Below are 26,370 nucleotides of genomic sequence, written 5' to 3'. Positions count from 1 at the left end.
CATAGCAGTAGGTTCGTTACCTTTATTTGTCTGTGTAAGCTATTTTTAGAACGGCGGAGCGGAGCTGCGAGCTGCTCAGAGCTACGCTATGGAGGCTAAAGGAATTTCTTGGTTTCCCTCATCAAACTCATCAAATACAAAATCCCAAAACTTGAAAACGCTGTCGTGGACAAGTTGTGACCTGCACATTCACCACGCTATGAGATAATAACAGAACGTTACGACACGGATCTGTTTTAGAGGTAAATTCATGCAAAACCGCTGATGCGCGTTGCCTTCAGGGACAGTTTTTCAGCAAGCAGACTCTGTATTTACCCTGTATTTACCTCAAAAACGGCTCAGTTTCGTAACGTTACGTTATTATCTCATAGCGTGGTGAATGTGCAGGTCACAACTTGTCCACGAAAGCGGTTTCAAGTTTTGGGATTTTGTATTTGATGAGTTTGATGAGGGAAACCAAGAAATTCCTTTAGCCTCCATAGTGTAGCTCTGAGCAGCTCGCAGCTCCGCTCCGCCGTTCTAAAAATAGCTTACACCGACAAATAAAGTTAACAAACCTACTGCTATGACTATAGCGATTATGGCAATGGGCCAATTTGCCAAAATGTTGAACTATCCCTTTAAAATCTGGTGCAGGTCCATTTTGAGTCCTACTGAATGGGATAAATTGAGCCACTTTCGCGTCTGTTGGTTTACAGTAGTACAGGAAGTACAACTTTTTTTCTGCTATTGTTTTAGGGAAATTAGACAGCTCTGCGCATGTCAAAATGTTGTTATTCTGAATAAAGCTTGGTGCATGTGTACGCACGTCATGATCGGATTATTTGATTTTGCGTCCATGTAAACAGTGGATTCGGATTTTCCGATCCCTCAAATTTTTAATCTGATTAAGAAATTTTGCGCATGAAAACACAGCTACTGACTTTCAGTGTTCAGGAGGAGACTGACAATCAACGGCTAATTAACAAACTGGATGATCAACGACCTAATTGTTGGACACTAATGTTCAACTGTCTTCAGCTTGAAGCCATTTCTTCATGAGTCATGACCACTGCCACAACCTCTGCTAGGAGCTGTATAGAACCGGTTCAGCATGACAGCAAAGTTTTGCTTCATAATAGTACAACTGATAATAATCAAAATAAATAAATACACTTTGCTATTGGTGCCCTTTCCATGAATGAATGAATGAGTACAATAAAATAAGGTTTTCATCTGTTCTGCATCTGTTATAGCATTATAGGTTTTCCCATAGTCGGAAAAAAGCTGTTTATTTGGAACTAACCAACTCATTCGGTATTCCTCCGCGCATGCAGCCTGCTTGACATGCTGAGTTGGTTAGTTCCAGATAAACAGCTTTTTTTCTGACCAGTTGATGCACTGTAAAAAATAAAAAAAAAAGTGTGTGTAGCGTACACCCAAACTGGTGTATTATCTTTTTATCTATCTCTTAGTTTTGGTCTGTTCACAGCTGTTTATCTCCTGTGTCTCTTTCCAGCACTATGAGCTGCTGTGACTAACTGAAGGAGAGCAGAGAGCTGTTTACTGCAGATATTACACTTAGGGGCCATTTGTACCTCATAAGCTCACTGAACAATCCCTTTAAACTGGTCTGATACTGGTTTAAAAATAGACAGCCTAGAGAGCAAAACCATGTTCTCGAGTCAAGCATGAGGAATTTTAGGATCTGTTATGTTAAATCCAGCACTTAAAAACACTTCAGACATTTTTTTGATATTTAAGACTATTTAAAACTGTAATTCTTTCCAGGTATATTGCCATGGCTCTGCAATTATCTAAAACTTCACTACCATGTGACGCCACGTGGTCGCTGACTGACTCTGCTCCTGCTTCTCCTCTCCCTTTCAGCTCACGGCAGAATCACATACAGTGACTCTCTCTCTCTCTCCGTCAGTGTTTCTGAGCTGCAGAGGCTCCGGTCTCACGGCGGCTCCACCCACCTTGTTTTGATTGGCTGGCTGGGTCTCCTTCATCATGTCCCTGTAGGAGAAGGAGGAGACAGACGACGAGTCCCCAGTTTGCTGAGTTCGGCTGGGACTGTTGATCTCCGACAGAACCAGCTCCTCCAGACCTGAGACAGAGAGGATGGATGTGGTGAGCCACGGGGAAATAAACACCAACAGCATCTCTATTCAACTCTCCCTTCAGTGGTCAAAATCACTGAGGCCAGTGAAGCATCCATTTGAAACACACTGTCCCTTTAAGACAGGTAAAGGGACAATGTGTAGGAAATACTCCCATCTAGTGGTGTCAGTGGTGAGGTTGTATATCACAATCAATTCAATCGTTATATTTATGCTGCATTCAGGTGGAATCGGGCAGACGGACGACAGCTGCTGCACGTTAATGGGATAAACAAGCGGTCTGTCGTGACAATATGTTGTCATGGCGATGTCATATTGTTTACCTCACCCACGTTTTACCAGCCCTCTCCCGCCGGCTAAAATGACATCCGGTTTGTTTGCCGACTGTGAGTCCGTGTTACCGTGGTTACCTACAGTCACGCCACTCTACGTAAAAGATGGCGGCACAACATGGCGGCCAGCACTGAGCTTACCAGCTATGTAGGCTATATATGAATGGAAGACCAAAGCTTACCAGGAGATAGTTTGTTGATGGCAGACTTTTGAACAAAATAATTGATTTTTGTGAAAAGACAACAAGAGAAGTTGAACAGTGGGGCTTTAAAGGAGACATATTCTACCCCTTTTCCACAAATTAAAATAGTTCCCAGGTGTCTTAAAGACATGTCTGTGACATGCTTTGGTCAAAATCCCCCAAGGATCAAACATCACAGCTCTTTTCATCCTCTCTAAACAGCCCTGTTCAGAACGGCTGGTTTCAGTGCCTGTCCCTTTAAATGCAAATGAACCACTGCTTGCCCTGCCCCTTCTACTGGTACCAGGTAGGGGTGGTATTATGCAAATTCGACACCTAGTTACATCACTGGAAGACAACTGAGGGAACAGCTCATAAAACCACATGGATTTCAACCTAAGGAGCCTGAAAATTACAGATTTTTTTGTCAATTCTCATATTTTGGGGGCCGGAAGGCAAGACAAACACCTAAATATATGTTAAAGAGCCTTCAAAAAGTGATATTTCCATAATATGTCCCCTTTAAAGCTGTGGACAGTCTTTTAAATGATCATTTAAAGTGACAGTGCACCACAGGTCACTGGCGAGGGGACTGCCCTGTGTCTGCTTCACTGGTCGTCTGTCAGACCTCATACTGGTGTTGATAAACTGCAGTACTGTAGGTATTCTGTGCACCTGTCACTTCCACCCATGAGTCCACCAGCACAGGGAAGTCTTAACATTTGGGTTTATCCACCAGGATTGTCTCCTGGTTTTAAGGGACTGTGTTCAGCAGCTAAAGGCTCAGTCTGTAAAATGCACTGGTTTTAAAGGACTGTGTGGGAATGTCTTTGAGTGGAGTGCCCCTTTACGACTGACTGAGGCCGTCCCTGTTATGCAGTGGACCGTCCCTTTAAGGCAGGTGGTGGGAGTGGGCAGAGAGATAAGTAGGCTACTTTAAAATGTCTGATTCTCAGGTTTGTGCGGAAGAGCCTTTTAAACATTCATTACTACTCATAAATAATACATGATGCAGAGGACTGCCCTGCACCAGTGTGTGTGTGTGTGTGTGTGTGTGTGTGTCCATGATAGAAACACAGAAAAATAAACATGTGGGAAACGTAAATGGGGAAAAAGCTCGATGTGATAGAGACAAACAGAAAATGACTGACTGTGCATTTGTGTGTGAGTGTTGCATTTACGTATGTGTTTTTGTAAGTGTGTGTGTGTGTGTGAGCAGACGCCAGTGTGTCCACCTCAGCTCTGGGAATCGGAGCACGGCATTAAATATTGAGCAGAAGGTTCCGGACTGAGCCAGAACCCCCTGACGCAGGGTTAGCGCACCGCAGATCATCCGCCCCCATCGGCCGCGTTCCAATCACATCGCAGCCACTTAGGGGACACACACAAACACACACACACACACACACACACACCTCTGCTTACTGGAGCATTTAAAGAACAGCATCGTCCATTTAAAAGACACCAGTGTAACAGGTTCTGTTTCAGGACTGAGAACAACATGACTGTTTTGTCTCTGATGGGATCAGGGGGTTCGGAGTTTGGAGTTTGTGTTTCCATCCAGTTTATCCTCTCTGTCAAACTCTAGAGAGACGTCAGAGGTGGTAGAAGGATGACCAGAAGGACTGAAAGCTCTCACCCGATCAGCAGCCTCTCATGTCCTGAGCCATCATTTTGAGAAGTCAAACAAAATCCAAATAATTCCCTCCTAAAATAATCACTGATCTACATGTGTTTATGTAATAACAGCTGCCTCCAGACTAGTGCTGCACAATTTGATAAAAATGTGCCATGGCGACTATAGTGGACAATATTGCAATTTGAGACTGCGATTACGATGTTGTAAATGAATGGTGTCAGTCTACGTGTAACATACATACAGTATTTTAAAGGGATAGTTCACCCAAAATTGAAATTTCACTCATTATCTACTCCCCCTCATGTGGACTAAGGGCTGGGAGAAGTTTCAGAGTCCTCCGTGTCTTCTCTGAGTTACAGGGGGTCTCGGCGTAGCAGTGCATGTCCATATAACGGTTGCAAATGGATACCAACTGTCTTCGTAACAAAAAGACACACCAAAAACCATCCAAAAACCTCCAAGCTGCTCGTATGTAATGTCCGTCTTGTATTGAAGCCCCGAAATGTGAAAAATTAAATAAGTCTATATTTCAAAGCTTGTTTTGTAGCGAAAGCTTCTCGAAGCTCCTCTACCCGGTTCGTCAAATTTGGACGAACTGGGAAGAGGACAGACCGCTACAAACAAGCTTGAAATATAGACTTATTTCATTTTTTCAGGTGCAATTTCGCATTTCGGGGCTTCAATACGAGCACTATGGAGGTATTTGGATGTTTTTTGGTGTGTCTTTTTGTTACGAAGACAGTTGGTATCCCAGGGTTTTTTCTGCATTATAAATTTTGTGGCGGCCGCCTCGCTCAAATTGTCGGCCGCCGCGCTGGAATCTTGATTGAAAATCAATGTAGTTATGGAAGCTCAGTGGCGCTGTTTTCAACTTGGTTCAACTCAACCGCAGCAGAAGAGGTGCGTTTGATTTCAGCTCCGGGCTGCAAGATGACGTTGACGTGCTGCTTGTGTGCCCGCGGGGGCGGGGCTCATTGGGGCTCCGCTCCGTTCAGACGTTATGCTGAGCGTGAACCAACGCACCTCACCGGCGCAGAGCGTGAAGCGAGAGAGAAGGAGACGGAGGTGTGTACTGTGAAGTGAATGTTGAGTCCGCTCGCAGCAGGACAGATAATCAGATGGATAATCGGTAAAGTTAACAATTTCACTTAATGTGGTCATGAATAAATTAATTCTGATGTTACGATCGCCTGCAGTGTTGCCTAAACGCAAATCTTGAATAGGTCTCCGCTGTTTTTACATTTACAGCACCTCAAATGCACTGAAACCTATTTTCATACGCACACCAGCCTCGCTTTCAATAAAACACACACTCGCATTTCATAATTGCGATAAGTGAAATACCTATATGAAAACAATAAAATTAAATTTAAAAATTTGAGTTGTTGCTGTAGTTTATTTAGTTTAAATGAATAAAGCTTCATATTTAAAAGTAGCGTAATGTAGAGCTGTCACAAATTAAAAGCAGCCTCATCTCGTCATTTTGCAGAAACACTGTTGCTTCAGGCTGCGATCAAGCTTTTTTATATCGCTCATCCTCTCTCTCCATCAAAACAACCTGCTGCTCTTGGCTGAAATCAGCCCGTTGTCGCTCCATTTAGTGAGGAAGTAGAATAATATGACGCCAAACGCCTTAATTGATGTGAACGCGCACAGAGCATGAAGCTGAGAGCCGGACTTAACAAACCAAGTTGATAACCAGCTTCGTAATAACCGTGGTAACTCGGACCGGGACTTAGTTGGGCTGCAGCATGAACACAAAGCCTGGATCTGTTGAGGTTCCTTCGCAGTACAGGAGCTCAGGAGTCGGTTTTTTATTTTCCTCGGCCTTTATTTTGAAGGGACAGCTAGAGAGAGACGGGTGGGGGGGGGGGGGGGGGGGGGGGTTGACACGGGGGGTTGACAGTGGGAGTAGATAATGAGTGAAATTTCAATTTTGGGTGAACTATCCCTTTAAGTAAGAAAAGGTAAGAAAAGGAAAGGAAAGAAAAGAAAAGAAAAGAAAGAAAGAAAGATCGCCACAGATACATTTATTAATGGGAAATGCTGGATGCGCTGGCTGATAAGTTTCATTTTGTCTGTAACCATGGTAATGTGGGGAGGATACGGACCGCTGTCTGCTGTAAGTACACGTGACCATACCTGCTGCACACAGCGTGTGTGTCCGGTAACATTGCACATGTTACTGGACTCCACACACTACAGTCCCGTTCACAGGCACACACACGTACGCACATTTATTTACATTAAATCACAGACTTTCGTGCGGTTATGTCATCGCACAGCGCAACATCGCGATTGCAACTGCGATTAGATTAATCGTGCAGCACTATTTCAAATCATGGTCACCTCAGACAAACATCAGGAGTAAATGGATACAACACAGACAATGCAGATGCATGAGATTTGATTTCATGAATGGATTAAAAAAACAAGCGTGTAAGATTTAGTGACATCAGTGGTGAGGCTGCACACAGAACTCAAATTAAAGGGATAGTTCACCCAAAATTGAAATTTCATTATCTACTCCCCCTCATGTGGACTAAGGGCTGGGAGAAGTTTCAGAGTCCTCCGTGGCTTCTCTGAGTTACAGGGGGTCTCGGCGTAGCAGTGCATGTCCATATAACGGTTGCAAATGGATACAAACTGTCTTCGTAACAAAAAGACACACCAAAAAACATCCAAATACCTCCATGCTGCTCGTATGTAATGTCCGTCTTGTATTGAAGCCCCGAAATGTGAAATTGTTCCAAAAAAAATTTGACGAACTGGGAAGAGGACCTTCGAGAAGCTTCCGCTACAAAATAAGCTTGAAATATAGACTTATTAAATTTTTTTAATTGACGGTCGGATTGACGGTCTGATTTGAACACATTATCTCGATGCGCATCTAAACAGCTGATGGAAACGCACCTAGTGTTTGGTTTGTCCGCTCTAGGCTTCCGTAGAAACACGGCAGCTCAGTGGAAGAGGACGTTCCCCCGGTGTAGATATGAAGTGCTCATTCTACTTTAATGAAAAGACTATTAAGATCATACTTATGAATATTTGAGTCCATTTCTGCCAACAGGCCGCCTCAATCCAACACACTGCTCCTTTAAACTCATTTATTAAACTCATGTTGTGGTCTCAGGTGTGTGTGTGTGTGTGTGTGTGTGTGTGTGTGTGTGTGTGTGTGTGTGTGTGTGTGTGTGTGTGTGTGTGTGTGTACCTGTCCTGGTCTTGCTGTTGGTCAGGATCTCCTGGAGTCTCTCCTGCAGTTTGTCCGCTCTCTTCCTCTCCAGCTGCAGCTGCCGCTTCAAGTCCTTTAGCTGCACACACACACACACACACACACACACACACACACACACACACACACACACACACACACACACACACACACACACACACACACACACACGGTCAGGGATTTACTTTCTAATTATTATTTTCCATGCACTGCTGCTCTTAAATTACTCTGGAAAATATATTCCCTCCCTCTCATCTCTATTTAAATTCCTCTCTCTGTGCATCCTGCTCATCTGTCTGTCCATCGCTGCAGACATCAGTCACACATACAGTGAACGCGTTGACAGTGAACTCACCGCCGCGCTTCCCTTCTTCTCCAGGATCCTCTGTCCGTCCACAGTGTCCTTTATCTCCTGCAGCCAGAGCAGATTGATGGAGGTCAGAGACAGTCAAATAAAACAACAACAACTCCACAACTGTAGAAATGATTTTTGCCTTGATGCTGATGCAGCTTTCTAAAGGATCACCAAGGACCAGTGGTTTTGCATATTTTAGCTGTGTACTTTACAGATCCTGTTGCTGTGGAGGTCCATATCTTTAAATACAAATACGTTTATTTATAAAGCTTCTTTTTAAAGCTGCTTGATGATAAATAAAATACATTAGAGTGGTAATATAAAACTACAGTTGGTTCTTTTGCTGTGGTGAGGAACCTTATTTTAAAGGGATAGTAGCATTTTTTAAAAGTGGGGTTGTATGATCTACAAATAGCCCCTAAGTACTTTAATTGCAGTAGCAGACTCTCTGCACTCCTCCCGTTAGCAACGCCAGCCCATAGCCCTGCCCAGAGATTTACAACATACAGTGTTGTGAATGGACCAAAAGAAACGGCCTATTTTCGCGGCCTAAAAGAGGTTTTACCAGAAAAAAAATACACAGTTCCATTGTTCACTATAATATAATTTTTTCCACTGTGTATTTTTTTTCAGGTAAAACCTCTTTTAGGCCACAAAAATAGGCCGTTTCTTTGGGTCTGTTCACAACACTGTATGTTGTAAATCTCTGGGCAGGGCTATGGGCTGGCGTTGTTAACGGGAGGAGTGTAGAGAGTCTTCTACTGCAATTAAAGTATTAGGGGCTATTTGTAGATCATACAACCCCACACAAAAAATGCTACTATCCCTTTAAGTCTCAGTACCTCACCAGTTACACAGCTCTCTGAAACTGATCAGGTTGAAATTTGCTGTCCACTCACATCACACTGGACCCTGCCATAGGACCTTAACAATTATAACAAGTATTTTCTGAGAACACACGTGCAGACAGCAGCAGCTTTATCATGTTAGCACTCTGACCTGTTGGCCGGTGTTCACATTATTTTAGGGTTAAATGTCTTTATCTTTTATTTTTTTAAGTGTTTTTGTGTTTGTTTGTTTGTTTGTTTGTTTGTTGTTGTTTTTTTGTTTTTGCTTTGTCATGTTATAATATATTATCCTACATTTTAATTACATAAAATACATAAATATGGCATATACTGGCCATTATATGGTCTATGGATAGACAGCTGGTTACATCCTGTGGCCAGTTGGGATGGGTTAGCCTGGTTTTACCAGTAGTATCGAAGGAAGGCTAAAGGCTACATCATTAAGCTAATTGACTAGCAAATTTAAAAAAAAAACGCTTTTTAATGCCTCTTCAGATATTTTTAAAAGTATTATAAATTAATGAATATACCAGTATGTATTGTTTCATTTAATAAAAAATGAATACCATTTTTGCTATTCATGTTTCTTACTTATTGTATTTATAGATGGATAGATAGTTCATTATTTATTTTTACACGTCCATCTTTAATGCTTATTAAAATTAAAAGGTGAAATTAAGAAAATGTTTTATTACATGTATTGGGACACCTCTGGTCCATAAACACAGTATGTCCTGAACCTCACGTCCTCTGTGACAGTGTGATTTGTCCCAACATCATCATGAACCCATAGAATTCACATGGATAAAACCTTAGCTTACTTCATTATAAGAGATGATTCACTCAACCCCTCCAAGCCCTGCTCTCCCTCTCTCCCCCTCCCTCTCTCTCTCTCTCTCACACACACACACACACACACACATTGACTACAGCTGAGATTGGATCACAAGTGCTCACTACAGACACATGTAGAGATGCATTTTAAAGCAGGTGTGAAGTGATGTACTTGGAGCTGAGTGCTTGTGATTGGATCACTGAAGATGCATGTTAACACTATACGTCTGGTGTTGTGCATTTCACTAGGAATCAGGAAACGAGTGGTTTCACTGCTTCCTGCAAATCTGTTGTCTCAGTGACTTCTTCAAAAAGCTGATCGCTGTAGATTCTATCGAACAATGAGGAGGGTATGCTGATTCTTCTGGGAACTATTTTTAGCAGCGGATTAATCCACATGGGTAAGGCATTAGCAGTGGTAAGGCAATGCAGAAAATACCTCTCATCAAAATTGACTAAAATAGTACGAAACAATATTGTTCTCTCACAGCTGGACTACTGCCAAATGGTATGGGCGACTGCCACTAAAAAAAACTGAAGCAAACTCCACGACACAGTACCATACCATACAGCACCATACAGCACCATACCATCACCAACAGCAGGCACCCTGCTCTATTAATGCTGCACTTCTGTCTTCAGTGTGGAAGGTTTTACAATCCAAAACTCATCATATCAGTACAATCAGTTAAAAGCCATCGTGACTCATATACATATGGCACTAGAGCGGCAGCAGAGGGATGCTTTCCACCTCCTAAGCCAAACACCTACTCTCTGAAGAGACAGGAGAATACAGATCAGTGACAGCATGGAACATTTACCACTGCCAGTGACAACATTGACACACAAATCAATATTTAAAAAGCAAATAAAGAAACACTTTGGAATATCATATTTGTAGGATACCATGCACGGAGCAGTCACACACACACACACACACACACACACACAAACACTGGACAGGGTAAGAAGGATTTTGATCTGATCTTCATGGTCTAGAACAGGGGTCACCAACTATATTAGTCCAAGGGCTGGAATTTTTCAAATAAAATGAAATAAAACTGATTTCTGTAGCCTTTGTCAGTCAGGTTCCTATCACCTACACCACAGTCCGCCACTAGGAGTGATACAGATATGACTGGGTGTCGTGCTAATCACTGGCTTCAACATGAGGTTGTGGACAAAACAGTGGAAATAATCAACTTCATCAGAGAAGTACACAATTTATTTTGTGGAATCTCAAGCTACTCATGATGGGCTGTTTCTGATAAAGTCATTTCAATCTCTGTTGTTCATTCAGACGCTTTAATAGCAGGGACCACAAGATATTTTCTTTTTGAGGTTTGGTGGACTGGATTCGGCCAGTTGATGATCACTGGCCATGAAGATCTTGTTACTGACTGTACACTGGAATGTGTCATGTTTCTGTTTTAGGATGGTGATTTATATGTACTATAAAGTTTAAAGGGACAATGAGGAGTTTCTATTTGGTTATTTAAAAGTCTCCGCTACCCACACGTGTTAATGGGCCCATTTTCGATAAATATATTGTTTTATCTCTATCGTTATTTTGTTATTATTAGTGGTGGCGGAAATGCTGGTCAACTCCTCGTTGTCCCTTTAATGTAGGTTTTTGTTGTTTTGTTTTAGTGGTTAGTCTAGTGGTTTCCAACCTTTTTTGGTCTCGTGTACCCCCTGAGCCTTTTTGTCAGACCATGAGTCCCCCCTCGCTCATAAATGTCGATGGTTCTCCAAAAGTGGTCATAAAGGGGCGTGGTTAAGCTCAGTTGGTAGAGCAGGTACCCCAAATGCAGAGGCTATAGTCCTCGCTGCCCTGTATCAAATCCCCACTAAGGTGGCCCTTTGCTGCACGTCGATCCCCCACTCTCTGCCTACTGTCTCTCTCTCTCTCTCTCTCTCTCTCTCTCTATACTATCTATATGATCTATTAAAGTCAAAAAAGCCCAAAAATATACTAAAAAAAAAGTCATATAAAATGTAACACAACTGATTATGAAATGAAAATCATTTGCATCAATACTTTTGACAACCCTACAGAGCTGTGCCACAGGTTGTTGTCTTCTGGGGGGAAACAGTTGTGGTGCGCACTAGGGCTGTCAATCCTCCCCTCAAATCATATTCGAATTTCTAATGCTTCTTATGTTAAATATTCAAATTTTATTCGAATTTTCTAATGTTTTTTTTTTTTTTTAATTACATCATTATATACACAGATGCACCTCACCGATTGGATCCAGGACCTCCTCTGTCAATCAAATGTGTTATGTGTGTTTGATGTTTTCTGAAGCTTTAAAATGAAGCACAGTTGATTTCTGATCATCGCCGCGCTTCTATTTTTTTTCTCTTATTGTTTTTTTTTTACAAATGCGCGCCGGGGCAAACGCGCGCTATAGAAAGGACACAAGTGCGCACCAAATTGCACACACAACGTAAACAATGTATGTAGATATAGTGCAGGAGGAGGCAGAGACCAGTGGAGGACGGTGGTCCAGTCACGGTGGACCAGGACAACAGGCTGTAGCGTCTGTTTTGGACTTTGATTTGTGTCGTTGCGCACAATTTCGAACGTCAGTTTCCACACTCTAGCTTCCTATTTCAAAGTAAAAGCACAAATTCTATCCTCATGGTTTTCTGTATGTAAAGGGCAACGGGTGTTTTATTTTGTGAAAGTAACCGGAAGTGCGTTGGTCACAACGGCTAGCTTGAGTAGCGCCGAATTCGTCCGAACAAAATTGTAAACAGCTGGTATTTAGACAAATTAACGACACACTGCTGATCTAAACGGCTACTTTCTCGCCTAAAAATGTTTTTTTTTTTTAAATGTTGTTTTTTTTTTACAGAGTTTAGAGCTAAAATGAAATCAGCTTCTGACTGCTGATTTCGGCTCGGGTAGGAGGCAGGCTAACACTACCTATACACTTCCAGCATTTGAGCTAAGCTAATTACAGGCGATACGGCTCTATCTCCCTTGTTACTGCACGCACAGTCGAAAGGATGGTGTCTATCTGCTGGTCATGGACTCGGTAGTGAGGCAAGACATGAAAACATTTTTTGGGCGTATCCCTTTAAACAGTGTTGGTTTGACTCTTCAGACAGAAGAAGCTTGAAGACCATCCCCTCCTCCAAGCCCAGTGCACGTCCATTCACCACCTCTCATGTGATGCTGAGACGACCAATCAGCTGTTACCTGTCGGAGTTTTCCGATGGTGTCGCCGTGCTCTTCCCTCTGTTTCTCCACCTCCACCAGCTGCTGGTTCAACCCCTCCATCTCCGACTGCTTCTCCTGCAGGACAGGGACACGGCACAATGACACATGTGTTCACACATCTGGAGCCCAAATTGTAACAGCTGTAAAGACGTGACGGAGCAGAGGGAGCCATCTCCTCCTCCATCAGTCGCTCCGCTCTCCTGGTCAAACAAAGTAAAACAAAGATTTAAAAGGAGCGACATCTCCACCTCCAGCGATGCCCCCGCAGTTTTTAATCCTTCTGACTGGGGATTAAGTCACAAAAAAACTGCTTTTAATTCTCCTCTAATCCTCTGCTGCTAATTAATTTGACTAAAATCTACATTACGGCACCCGTAGGCTGCGGCCGCCGCCCACCTGACACACACGGAAAACATGTCATTCTGACGGAAAACAACCATGTCTCTTAATTCCCTGTAATGTCACACATCTTAATCACACACACACACACCTCATCAAGCAGAAATTAGCTTTTGTGTTCATTTCTGAGCCGTTCAGATTTTATTACACCGCGAAACAAGGAGAAACAGACACAGTAAAAGAGAAGCCCAGTGAAGATTTTTCTCCATCGGTTTGGCTCTTTTTTCGAAACAGAAATTACGTTCTCAAAACTCTAAGATCATTTGGCAAAACAGTGATACAGTTCAACACCATAGATCACTTGCAAAAGCGCATCTCTCTCTCAAAACAGTTCACCCATGTGTCAAAACTAAATTTCCTTCTCATACAAATGGTCAGCGCCCCCAAAATGCATCGTTGTGTCCTTTGGCATTGTGTGAGCACTGCAAGGCAAACTGTTTAGATGTTTTGTTACTATGGCAGAGGAGTACAGGGGTCGACAATATAAATGGCCCGGTGGCCCGGACGTACTTTTCAAACCGTCAGGGCCACCAGAACGCTCCAAACACTGGCCCGGTGGGGCCAGTGAAAATAATGCCTTGAAAGAAATATAACAAGTAAATAAATAAATCTAATTTCACATTAAATCCCTGTGGTTTGAAATGATAACTGTCAAATCGTCTCGGTAATTAGTGCTAAGAGATCCCGACCCCGATCAACGACAGAGACATCTACTTTCTGTGCGCAGCCAGCGCTGTGCCCTGGCACGTCAGCACCACCTGCAAGCAGCTGCAGCTGCAGCTCCAGCGCACTCACTGCTGCTGATAGAAGGTCGTCACAAGAACCGATAAAAACCTTTTTCTTAACCATGAAACTTCCCTCCTCCTCAGCGCGTTGGGTCGAGTCCTGTCGGGACCGACGCGAACGTTACACACGGGCCAGAGCTCGCGCTGGGGCGCCAGCTGTTCGGTGTGCGCCGCAGCGGTGGCACGTCACGTGACATACCATAATAACAACAACAAAAAAACGTGTGTAAACGCAAAACTGAGCTGAAAATGAAACAATGAGTCAGTTTTGCACCAATCTGTGGAAACAGCCTAAACGTGAATGAATGAGAACAACAGTTATATCACTGAACTACTTGGAGGATAAAAGTAATGACTACATAACTTAATGTTTGTGTTGAGGCATATTTACCATTTTAACTCTGTTTTTACTTCATTGTTAAACCACAGTGGAGGCTAAATATGTGAAACAGTTATTTATTTATTAAATAAAGTAGCCTGATGAATTTAAAAGCACTTTTTTTGACCTTCTTTAATGAAATTGAATGAAAAATATCTGATACAGGATATAAATCCTTTACATCAGACTCAAATAAATAACAACATACAAAAATTAAACACAAATATACCAACTCATACATAATCACTAAAATACATATAACAAAATAATCCCCCAAAATCTCAAGAAACTACAAGATCGTGGTATTGAATAAGTATCAAGAATGTTGGAAATTGACTAGTAATGGTATCAGAAAGTTCCAGCCTCGATGGCGAGACCGCAGGAATTGGCTGGGATATGTTGTTTTTCGTTAATATGGGGATCGATACCTATTGTCCTGAGCCAGTGGTTAGAATGGTGGGGCCAGTGATCTTCAAAAGCCACTGGCCCGGAGGGCCAGTGACAAATTTCCCTTATTGTCTACCCCTGGAGTATTGAAATGTCCCTCATGTCCACCTCTCAGTCTGAACCCAGTCCTTCATTGACAACAGTTACTGTACTAGTTTTTTTTTTTTTTTTTTTTTTGTCTAGCTAACAGAATACAATAGTGTATAAAACTGAAAAAAATAAAATAAGTAAATAAAATAAAAAAATCTGGATTTTAGGGTAAGAGTAGCCTATAAGGTTTGACATTACACATTGCATTCATACTGTCAAGGAAAGGTAGCCATTTTTATTCATACGTAAAGTAACTTCCATTCATCAGAGTAAAAAGAAAATGTATACAGCATAATATACTGTAATATAAACATAAACAAAAAAAAGGAATATGATAAGTAGTCAACAGTGCTGTAAATAAATACATGATATTCATGGTTTTTTGTTCTTGGCTAATTTTGACAACTGAACAGACTATTGTGCATGTGATGACTTATAGAATGAAATGATGCTGACATGTTTTAGAGAGAACAACCATTAGATCAACAAGATCTATTCTCTTGGAAATTGCACTAACTGCAGCTACCTGTACTTAAAGGGATAGTTCACTCAAAATTGAAATTTCTCTGAGTTACAGCGGGGCTCCGTGCAGCACTGCATGTCCATATGACGGTTGCGAATGGGCCTCACTTTTCTTCGTCCAAAAAGACACACCAAAAAACATCCAAATACCTCCATAGTGCTCGTCTGTAATGTCCCTCTTGTATTGAAGCCCCAACATGAGAAATTGTTCTGAAAAAAATGAAATAAGTCTATATTTTAAGCTTGTTTGTAGCGAAAGCTCCCAGTGTTGCTCTGCCGGAATCTTGCGCCATTTGCGGAGCCGTGAACTGGGTGTCAATGCAAATCGCGCGAGATTTGCACTGACACAGGCAAAGCAGTGAACTGAGACACTGGGAGCTTCCACTACAAACAAGCTTAAAATATAGACTTGTTTAATTTTTTTCGGAACAATTTCTCATGTCGGGGCTTCAATACAAGAGGGACTGTCTTTTGGACGAAGAAAAGTGAGTTTCAATTTTGAATGAACTATCCCTTTAATCATTTGCAAAGATGTACGAACTACGAAGACATTTGCAATTTGATGAAATGAATGAGAAATACAATTCTGTTGCGAACATTTGCCAAGTGGTCTGGAGGTTTGTCCATGTTGTTTTCAGAATGTAATTTCTGTTTCGAAAAATGAGCCAAACCAACGGAGAAAAACTGTAACACACACACACACACACACACACACACACACACACACACACACACACACACACACACACACACACACACACACACACACACACACACACACACACACACACACACACAGGACAGAGGCAGACAGGTGTGTTCAGGTGAATAGTGGAGGATTAACCAGATAATGTGGCAGGGTTTCTGCAGACTCACCACATTCATTTAGTGTTTTTTCTTTTACAGCTGATAGAGGGAGATTTATCATGTGATCTGTCACCTTAACGGTCAAAGTGTGAAAGTGTAATGGAAAAGCAGTTCAGACGAATTATCTCTGATCAATATATCACATTATGTCAGTGATTTTGAGCAGCACAGAAGAATAAGCCCTGATGATAAAAGTCATTAAATGAATGTGAGCTGGATGTTGATGAGCAGCAGAAAAGAGATGGATGGACAATCAATTAAAAATGATTTTATTATTCCACCCCCCCCCCCCCCCCCCCCCCCCCCCCCCCCCCCCCCCCCCCCCCCCCCCCGAAGTCTTGACTTTGTTCGTTGTTCAAAGTTTTTAGCTCCGTCATTTATTTGCACTGGTTATTGTCATTATAACATCACAGGTTATTGTTTCAACACTGATGATCCAATGTGTATCCTCCTGTTCTATTCACGTCTCCATCAACAGAACCTGGAATATTTGATCTGTAACTAGGAACCGTCAGGAACTATGAAAGTCCCGTCGCTTTTTCGCTGTTTTAGTCGCTATTTTCTCTAAGGAGCTCCCCCTACAGTTTGCATATTACAACTCACAGCTAGCCCCCCCCCTCCCGGCCTTCTGAAATTGTTTTAAACGAAGCCGGCGAGAGGGCAATCAGTGGAGCGATGGATAACGTTATATATCATATAAGTTTTACCGTGTGTATATCTCTGTAGTCGTATCTGTCATAAACAAGAGATTATAGATTATGGCAGCCATTCTCAACCTTGGGGTCCCGACCCCAGTTGGGGTCGCGAGATGATTTCTGGGGTTCGCCAAATCATTTAGGAAAAATATAAATATGCAAAATTAATTAATTAATTAATTAATTAATGTAGCGTCCGACCGGACGTTAGAAGGACGACGAGCGACTCTCAAACATGCATTTTATTACTCAAAACCAGTTACTGTCGGCCGTAACTACACCAAAACAACAACAACGAACCTGTCCACTTGTCCCATGTCTGCCCTTCTCATTTCACACAGACACCGCTCTCTCTCTCCTGCCCCTCACCTCACCTCACCTCATCACCACATAGAGCCATGCGTTCACAGACAGACTGAAATCGCAGAACTTAAACTTAATCATTAGGCTACTTAAACATTATAACAGTAAAGGTTGTTACAGAGAGTTGTTTTAGTTGTTTTTTCGCTTCATTGTTTGTCCAAAATTCATTGTATCAAGCGGTATGGTTCTGGTCTGTGCGCGTGAGATTCTGGTAAAAACAGGTCATGGAGACACCTTAACTTTGAAAAAAAGTCTCAAAACATTTTTACGCTCTCATAATGTAGTTTTCCAGACGTTATCGATATAAACGTGTATCATAAAAGTGCTACTGAAACACTTAATTTGCATTTACACGTCAGTTGAGTTGTGTGTGTCCACGCTGTGTTGGTAATGTGACTGGAGGGGAGAAATGTACGACATGTTTCTTGGCATGCATTGCTGACCTGGGCATTGTTTCTTAATAAATTAGAAAAACGTTTCTTATCATTCCCCTTTTCTGTGCATGGTTGAAGGAGATTGGCTTGCATCCGCGCTCCACTCGCTCCTGCGCCGACAGGTCCTAGCATGTCACATAACCGACACCACATCAACTCGCCACCCGCATCTATTTAAACTCCGTCACTTTGTTTTGTTCTTTTGCCCTGATGAAAACCTCCAGGTCGAAACATTGGCCATGGAGACAAAACTACAGCAGCTCAATTGATAAGCCAATTGATGTTTTCAGCGCAGGGATCAAGAACTAAAAAGGCAAAAAAAACAAAAAACACCACGGACAGCGCTGCGCTTTATCCATCATGCGTTCACACTGGCGTGTGTGTGTGTTTGTGTGTTGGGGGGGGGGGGGGGGGGGGGGGGGGGGGGGGGGGGGTTGAGAACCGCTGGATTATGGGGCGTGTTTGGCCCATGTTTCTGACCAGAGGAGAGCTGGGACACCGGGTCGGAGGCTCTGATCTTACAAGGTTGGCAGAGAGCCTCCATTCTCCCTGGAACAAGTTACAAGTCATTGATTTAACCATCACAATTACTCCGAAGCTGTTTAAAGCAGAAGTGAGTGATCCGGTCGTTTTCGCTAATGCTGCGTTCCAGGCAGGCTTTTGAAATCGTAAATTACAGCTTCAAGTCACAACTTACGACTTTGTAGCGTTCCAGGCAACCCACTCGTGTTTTTCCGACCTGTTTTACCGGTGAAAGTCACTATAACGGCCACTCGTAACTTCCGACCGGTGAACTCGTACCAGATCGAACTGGTACCACTTCACGGTCGGAAAAATACGAGTTTCCTTGAACGCACCATAACAGTCCTCGTCGCTACGTCACCACATTCACGGCGTTCCTTGGCTGCACACACAGCCCTGCATGCCGTTCTCTCTCCTCATTGGATAAAAACTGTAGGATACGATAAATGTTTTCTCTTCGGCTCAGAGCAGAGCAGAGGGACTGAGAGACCCGTGTTTCAGTCCAAACACTCTATGTAAGTGATTGCTGTCGGAAGATATAACTATTTAAGACTTATATTAACACAAATATATCACTCACTTCTGCTTTAATCAAGGTAAAAAAAAAAAAAACTTGCATAGTTCCCCCTTTAAAGGACCAGTGTGCAAAATGGGGGGAAAACCGTGACATCCAGCGTTCAGAATCTAGATTGCAGCGCTCACTCGCCCGCTAGCACTCACGCCTCCCGTTGTGAAATGCGCTCTCTGACTGGCTGGATTTTCCATTCAGGCTGCCGTACAAACATGGTGGCGCAAGATGGCGACACTCTCTAAAGCAAGACCGTTGTTAAATGTACTATATATAAAAGAAGAATTATAAGGCTACAAAAACCAAACCAATTTTATTTTATAGCGAGTATACACTTATACTAAAATATTCATGGTCTAGTATATTCAGATTTTGCCAATTAACCTTGTTAATTATTACACACTGGACCTTTAAACTTTTAGCAACTTCTTTCACTTTGTGGAAATGTCTCCCCCTGTGTTGAGTCTGGTTTCTGTCTTCCACCTGTAGGATGGATGTGCATTCACCATCCACCTGTTTGTCTCTTTTCTCCCATCGGCAGCTGATTGATGCAGCATCACTCTGCATTAGACTAACAGGCCTGGGTGTGATGAGCAGGTCTGTGGAGACAACGTGACTGTAACTGCTCATCATTTAAACAGCACAGTCTGAGGTTACAGTGTCACTGCACCTCTTTTAACAACTTGAATATTTTATGGTCCATTTCCATCGTTCAGCTGGACCTGCTTTGTTTCTGTGGAGTCAGATATGGTTTTCTTTATGACCCAGTCATTTCTCAAATCATCTCTTTTAGAGACATGCTGATGTAAGAAAATCAAACAGTATTTAAAGCAGAAGTAAGCGATATTTTTGTGTTAATATAAGTCTGAAATAGTTATATCTTCCGACAGCAATCACTTACATAGAGTGTTTGGACCGACCTGTCAGTCCCTCTGCTCTGCTCTGAGCCGAGGAGAAAACTTTTCTCGTATCCTACAATTTTTATCCAATGAGGAGAGAGAATGGCATGAAGGGCTGTTTGTGCAGCCAAGGGATGCGCGTGAATGTGGTGACGTAGGGACGAGAACCAATAGATCCATGATGAGGGCGGGGGCTGCTAACTCCATCGGCTGACAAGACGTTATGGTGCGTTCAAGGCAACTCGTAACTCGTGTTTTTCCGACCTGTGAAGTCGTACCAGTTCGATCTGGTACGAGTTCACGGGTCGGAAGTTACGAGTGGCCGTTATAGTGACTTTCACAGGTAACAGGTCGGAAAAACGCGAGTTGCGGGTTGCCTGGAACGCTACAAAGTCGTAAGTCGTGACTTGAAGCCGTAACTTACGGTTTCAAAAGCCTGCCTGGAACGCAGCATTAGCCAAAACGACCGGATCGCTTACTTCTGCTTTAAAACAGAAAAAAACTGTCTGAATTTCACATGGTCGCTCTCTTTAAAGGAAGCTGTAGCTGCTCTGCTACGATCACGTAACACACGTCTGTGACTTCACGTGTTATCAGCCGTTTGTTGTTTGTCTGCTAACATTTTTGAAAATCAGCTCAGAGCCAGGAATCTTGCTGTGGGTCTATTTTATATATACTATACAATATACAACATAGGATATAGGATGAACAATATGTGAGAAAGAAGAAAGATCATATTGTGATAGCAGTGTGATTCACGACTACAGAGGAATGAGTTATTTCTAAATGTATATGCATATTGTAGAGCTGTCAAAAATATTGTGTTATGAACGCGTTAACGCGAAACAATTTTAATGGCGTCAATTTTCAAAATAAAACACGGAGATTGGCGAATACGAGAGGCCAATGTGTGTGTGTTTGTAGCTTTTATTTGTGTTTATTTATCTAAACAGAGAGCGAGAGAGATTAACACACACACACTATTGATAGATTTTGTTTCAAATGTGAATGGCTGCTCAAAGTGAGAATGTTAGTGAGAAATATAACACTACACATTGTTGTTTTCATTAAAAAACACTTGAACAAAGCAAGCCTATCCACTTTTCCATGTTGATAAGAGTATTAAAATGATAATTCAAGGGACATTTAGAATACCGTAGATAAAAATGTGCGATTAATTTGCGATTAATCACGAGTTAACTATGACATTCATGAGATTAATCGCGATTAAATAGTTTAATCGATTGACAGCACTAAAGATGATGTGATTTTTGTTTGTTCACACCAAAGACACAGGGGAATAGGATCTGTAGGTTCTTGTGTCATTCCCACCCAAACCAAACTGCTGCTGATGTATGTTATGATTTTTGTCTGAATTATTGTCTTTTTATTTACCAGTTTTTAACTTGGCTTTATCTATTTATCATTATTGCTATTGCACTGCAAGAATCTGGTTGAGAAATGGTACTTTCATCTCAGCCTATGTATGCACATACATTTGAAAGAAATGAGAATTAAGTGTCTTGAGTCTCTGTTGCATCACATTTTGGCTTCGAAAAGAATTTCAGTTCCTGGAAATAAAATCCTGCACGTGGGCGAATTGAGATCTAGATAATGTGTAAATTAACTGAGCTGCAATCAGATCTGATATCATGTTTTTAATTATATAAATTATATTTTCTATTTTCGTACAAGAACATGTTTTTTTTCTTTTAAATCAAAACTAAGACTCTCCATACGGTCAACAAATTTTCTGATAATAATAATAATAATTATTATAATCATAATCATAATCATAATCATAATCATAATCAATTATTGGGTACTCTGGTAGCCCAAGTAGAGAATGTCCTAATCACAGAAGCCTGGGTCCAAATCCAACTCTCCCTCTTTGCTGCATGTCCTCACCGTCTCTCTCCCTTTTGATTTCCTGTCTTTCACACTGTCCTACCAAAATAAAGGCATAAAAAGCCCAAAAAATAATATAATTAACCATCTGAAATGCAACTGAAGAAATCAGGATTTTTACAGAAATAGAAGTGACAAACTGCGTTTCTGCAGATGCATGTGATTCAGTTCTAACAGTGGCAGTTGTTGCACGACTCCAAACCCCTGAGTAGCTCTAAACCCTCCAAGGTGGAACATGTTCTGTGTTTGCCGCCCATTAAACCAGCGGATTATTTATCTGGGCGCCTGTGTACCTGTGTTCGCCTGGATGCTTTCTAACAGTTTGCTGTTTGAGATTTAACGCGGCGTCAGTGTTCAGCCAGCCAGACATGAAATGATACGTGACGGCGGAAATCCAAACCTGTGCCACGCGGAGCACCTGCCGCGCACCAGACCTGCTGCTAATTAGACTTCCTTCATCATTAATTAACTTTTCCTATTAAGTTTCCTCAACCTGCTCTTAGTACAAGGCTGTTATCCAACAGATAACACACACACACACACACACAGAGAAACAGAGTAATCAGTGAAGTCAGTCTCTGAGAAAACTGTTTCTCCCTGAAGGGTTTCAGAGGAGCCGCAGGAGGGCCAGTCAGTCTGCTCATCTGATTGGCTGGAAGGACTTATGACATCAGCACAGATACATCCCATGATGCACTGCAGGTCGTGCCTCATTCGCCGGTTAGAATACTCTGTGATAAGCGATAGGATAAGGACTCCAGACTGAACTCATTAACACTCTCTTCAGTTTGAACTTTTTTTCCTCGACAGCCCATTCAATTTTCATTCCCGTGCACTGAAGGAGGCGTCTGATTGGTTCGGATTCACACTTGTTCTGGACGGAGGTCAAAATGCGGCCGCGCGATTTCATCCAATCATCCGACAATCGCGCTGTTGATGGTTTGTGTGATTGAAGAGGTGTCTTCACCCGTCGCGCCGAGAAGCCGATCTGGTGGAAATGTGACCCAATTTCTAAAAATTACAGTAATTGTTTGAGCCTCATAAAGCGAGTGTCAGCTGGTTGTTACAGCGAACCTCCTCAAACGCCGACACAAAGGAGTGACGGCTGCGAGAGTGAGAGTGAGCGGAGCTCCGTCCTGACAGATTGTGTTTGTTCAGAGTCTCTGTAACAGACTGTCAGTTTAACATGAGCCTCCTCCACTCTGATCTGCTGTTAACACGATTTAACCTCTCTGTGTTACCATGGAGACAACCAGGCTTTAATTAGAAACACACATTCAATTAGAGTTGGACCAGAATCAACACACACACACACACACAAACGCACCTACACAGACTGCGTGTATAAACAAACACCTACACACACACAAATATTCATTTTTTACAAAGACGCTTCCTGAAACATCTTGTTCTGAAAAGCCATGTGTTTTGTGTGAGGGTGTGTGCATTGTGTGTGTGTGTGTGCGTACCTCCAGCTGGACTGTGTGTTCTTTCTGCAGCTGCTTGATCTCCTCCTGATGTTCCAGAGAGTTCTTCTCTATGTTCTCCTGTTCACACACAAAGACACACGGACACACAGGTGTTCAGTCAGACAACGACAGTGTTGAACACAAGTGATCAAACAAAGCTGCCGGTAAAACATACACAAGAAACATGAGGAGGCAGAAAACTGCACGTCTCCCACGGAGTAGACACAAGATTTAGAAAAAATCTATGAAATATCACACTTAGGCCACGTTTACACAGAGCCAGGTATTTACAAAAACACATATTTCCCACTCTTTGTTTCCAAAAATAACATTGTTCACACCAATTGTTTTCAAAAAATTCTTCATTTACACAAACCCATGTGAATACAGTGTTAAAAGCAACTTTGAGCCAGGCAAAGCTAACGGTGGCAGTGTAAGGAGAAGTATAAAGCCATGGTAGCCAATCAGAATCCAAACAAAAAACAATGACTTGAAATGATGACTTGAAGGCAGAGCTACTGCACTTAACTAGATTGTTCAGGTATCTGTACTTTATTTGAGTAAAAGAATGCTGCCTGTGTGAAAACACTTTGTCTGTTTATTAAAAAAGAACTATGCAAGTCCAGTCGTGTTTTCTCTGTTTTGGTAACCCTCCTCCTGGCCATGTGCATTTGTTTACAACGAAGCCGGCGAGAAATCAATACACGGAACGGTGGATGACGTTATATAACATATACGATGTTAAGACGTGTATCTGTGTAGTCTTAACTGTCATAAACAAAAGACTGCGAGTTGGGGCGGTGTGTGGCGCAGTGGTTAAGGCGGCCGCCCCATTTGGAGGCTACAGTCCTCAACGCAGACCTTTCCTGCATGTCATTCCCCCTCTCTCTGCCTCCCCCTTTCCTGTCTATCTCACTGTGTGCTATCAAATAAAGGCAAAAAAGCCCCCCCCCCAAAAAAAAAAAAAAAAGACCGCAAGTTATGGAGCGCATTTGTGTTGCGGAGCTGCAGGTTTTCAGCCATGAGACGACAGGTGGAAGGCAGAGAGCCTCCGTTCTCACTTGCCCGGACATCTCCGTGTACCATTGATGGTAATAATCAATTGAATAAAGGAGTTGAATCAGTACTATTCAGTAGTATCAGTATCAGTAGTATTTTTTTACACAAGTATCTGTACTTCTACTTTTTTTTTTAATATATATTTTTTGGGGCTTTTTGCCTTTATTTGATAGTACACAGTAGAGATAGACAGGAAAGGGGGAGGCAGAGAGAGGGGGAATGACATGCAGGAAAGGTCTGCCCGACGCGGGATTCGAACCGCGGACTGTAGCCTCTACATGGGGCGGCCACTTTACCCACTGCGCCACACACCGCCCCAGAATGTGAGTACTTTTGACACCTCTGCTTGAAGCTCCGTTTATATGTCAACTAAAGGCCAAAACGCAGGTAAATATCACAGTTAAGCAAGTTTGCACACATTGTTGAGTATTATGTGAGTGTGTGTATGTGTCTGGCTATGAGTGTGGTTATTAGAGGAGGAGGATTGTTATCTGTGTATTTTATGTGTATGTGTTTGAATGAGTGTATGTGCTGTTAGTCCCTATTGTGCACTTTAGGATTTGGCGCTCCTGTTTCCCTGCTTTTATTAGTGCATTCTGTCAATTTTTTTAAAATATTATGGTTATTATGTCCTATTTCAATTAATCTTAATATTGTATCTGTTCCCACTTTTCCTGCCCAGGGACTACAGGCGGAAATTAGCAATTGTTGCTATAACCTGGCTCAAAGCATCTATTCTTGTTTTACAAGAATAATGTTTTTTGTGCATTGTCCCGGTTTTAAATAAATAAATTCATTCATTCAGTTTGTGCGACGTGTTAATGGGGCCTCAGATCAGGAGTAGACTCCATCCCTGTAGAGGTGGGGGCAATCAAACACAGATGAGACACATGGGGTAATCACAGGAGGAAAAGCAAAGGAGGAACTAGAGACAAGCCGTGACAGTGGACGTCAGCATTGGGACTGATTTAAATTCAGGTTTGTGATATTTGAGTTCAGAACGAGTAAATTAAGTTTTGCTGTCTGACTAAACGTTCTGTATCAAAACAGAGATCAGTTCACCTGTTTCTTTTTACCTCAGCCAGTTTACCTCTTTGTGCTCACTTTACCAGCTAAGCTGAGCTGCTGAAATTCCCATACAATCTGGAGAAGTTGGGATGTGTGAAAACTTTTGAGTAAAGGATCTAAACCAACCTCGTTATAGGTGAAATATTCAAATAAGTGTGAATCATCAGCATTAGCATGAGACACTCCGCCCAGCCCCTCAGCTGCATCCCCTGTGTTCACTGCCTCAGCTGATAAGGGGCTCAGGAGCCAGGGAGTCAGTCAGACTCAAGTCTTCCTGTGACTAACACCGGTGCGAGGAGTAGTAGACTAGGAGCGTGGTCTCCTCTGATTGGTTAGAACATCAGAGGGTTAAATCCCTGTTCTGGCTGCAAGTCTCCAAATTAAGACGCGTTCTGGAGGGGATGTTCCCACTAAAAGACATCAGAAAACTTCCAACCTGCAGCTGGAAGCAGGTAACTAGGCAACCGGCTCACTGTCAGACTCACCTCAGCCTCCTTGAGTCGTCTCTCGAACCAGCCTTTGGTTCCCTCCATGGACTGGACCTGAGCCTGCAGCTCCTCCACCTTCGGCTGGAGACCCTCCAGCTCTTTAGCTCGGGCCTGAAACACACACAGAAGATAATCACACTCCAGATACAGGACGGGATAAGATATGAGGATCAGGATTTCTACCTTCCTCCCTTATTCTCCTTCTCCTCTTTTTGTTCCTCTCCTTTACTGATCACCTCAGCCTCCTCCCCCATTTCCTATTTCCTCCATCTTTTTTCTTTCTTCCTCCAGCTCCCTCTTTACCTTCTCATCTCTTAGCTGCTGTCGGATCTCCTCCTCAGAGCGGTTCTTGTCTTCATGGAGTCCTCTGAGCTCCTTCTCGTACCGAGCCCTCACCCCGAGAACCTGAAGGGAGAAGAGGAGAAACAGCAGCTGAGTCGTTCAGATTTCATTCACAAAACATGGTGTGGTTGCTTTGCATTCTATGTAAAAACATGAACCCCGGCGGTTCGAGGCTCACCTCCTTCTCATGCTGCAGTTTGAGGTCCGACAGCGCCTCCTTGTGGTCGGACTTCTCCTGGTTCAGCTGCATGGCCATGTCGTCCAGCATGGCCTTCCTCTTCTCTGCAGTCTGCTCATTCATTCACACACA

The 26,370-nt window shown here is 42.6% G+C and overlaps 1 protein-coding gene across 4 annotated transcripts in view; it reads right to left on the bottom strand.

Annotated features, from left to right (window-relative positions):
* Positions 1-26,370, bottom strand: part of gripap1 (GRIP1 associated protein 1) — a 73,377-nt gene that overhangs the window by 13,701 nt on the left and 33,306 nt on the right. For 3 of the 4 annotated variants that reach the window (XM_083976007.1, XM_083976008.1, XM_083976009.1), the window contains 8 exons: positions 26,239-26,349; positions 26,022-26,123; positions 25,716-25,829; positions 23,104-23,181; positions 12,736-12,831; positions 7,846-7,902; positions 7,470-7,569; positions 1,962-2,092 (listed from right to left, as the gene is read on the bottom strand). In XM_083976007.1, the coding sequence (XP_083832133.1) occupies positions 1,962-2,092; positions 7,470-7,569; positions 7,846-7,902; positions 12,736-12,831; positions 23,104-23,181; positions 25,716-25,829; positions 26,022-26,123; positions 26,239-26,349 (789 nt within the window). Of the gene's footprint in view, positions 1-1,304; positions 1,381-1,961; positions 2,093-7,469; positions 7,570-7,845; positions 7,903-12,735; positions 12,832-23,103; positions 23,182-25,715; positions 25,830-26,021; positions 26,124-26,238; positions 26,350-26,370 lie in introns of those variants that run through there. The other variant, XM_083976010.1, reaches the window with a different exon arrangement.

This window comes from Trachurus trachurus, assembly GCF_905171665.1.
Source record: "Trachurus trachurus genome assembly, chromosome: 7".
NCBI classification, from domain to species: Eukaryota; Metazoa; Chordata; class Actinopteri; order Carangiformes; family Carangidae; genus Trachurus; species Trachurus trachurus.
The sequence above is the reverse complement of the archived record's forward strand: the minus strand, read 5'-3'. Positions and strand labels throughout refer to the sequence as shown.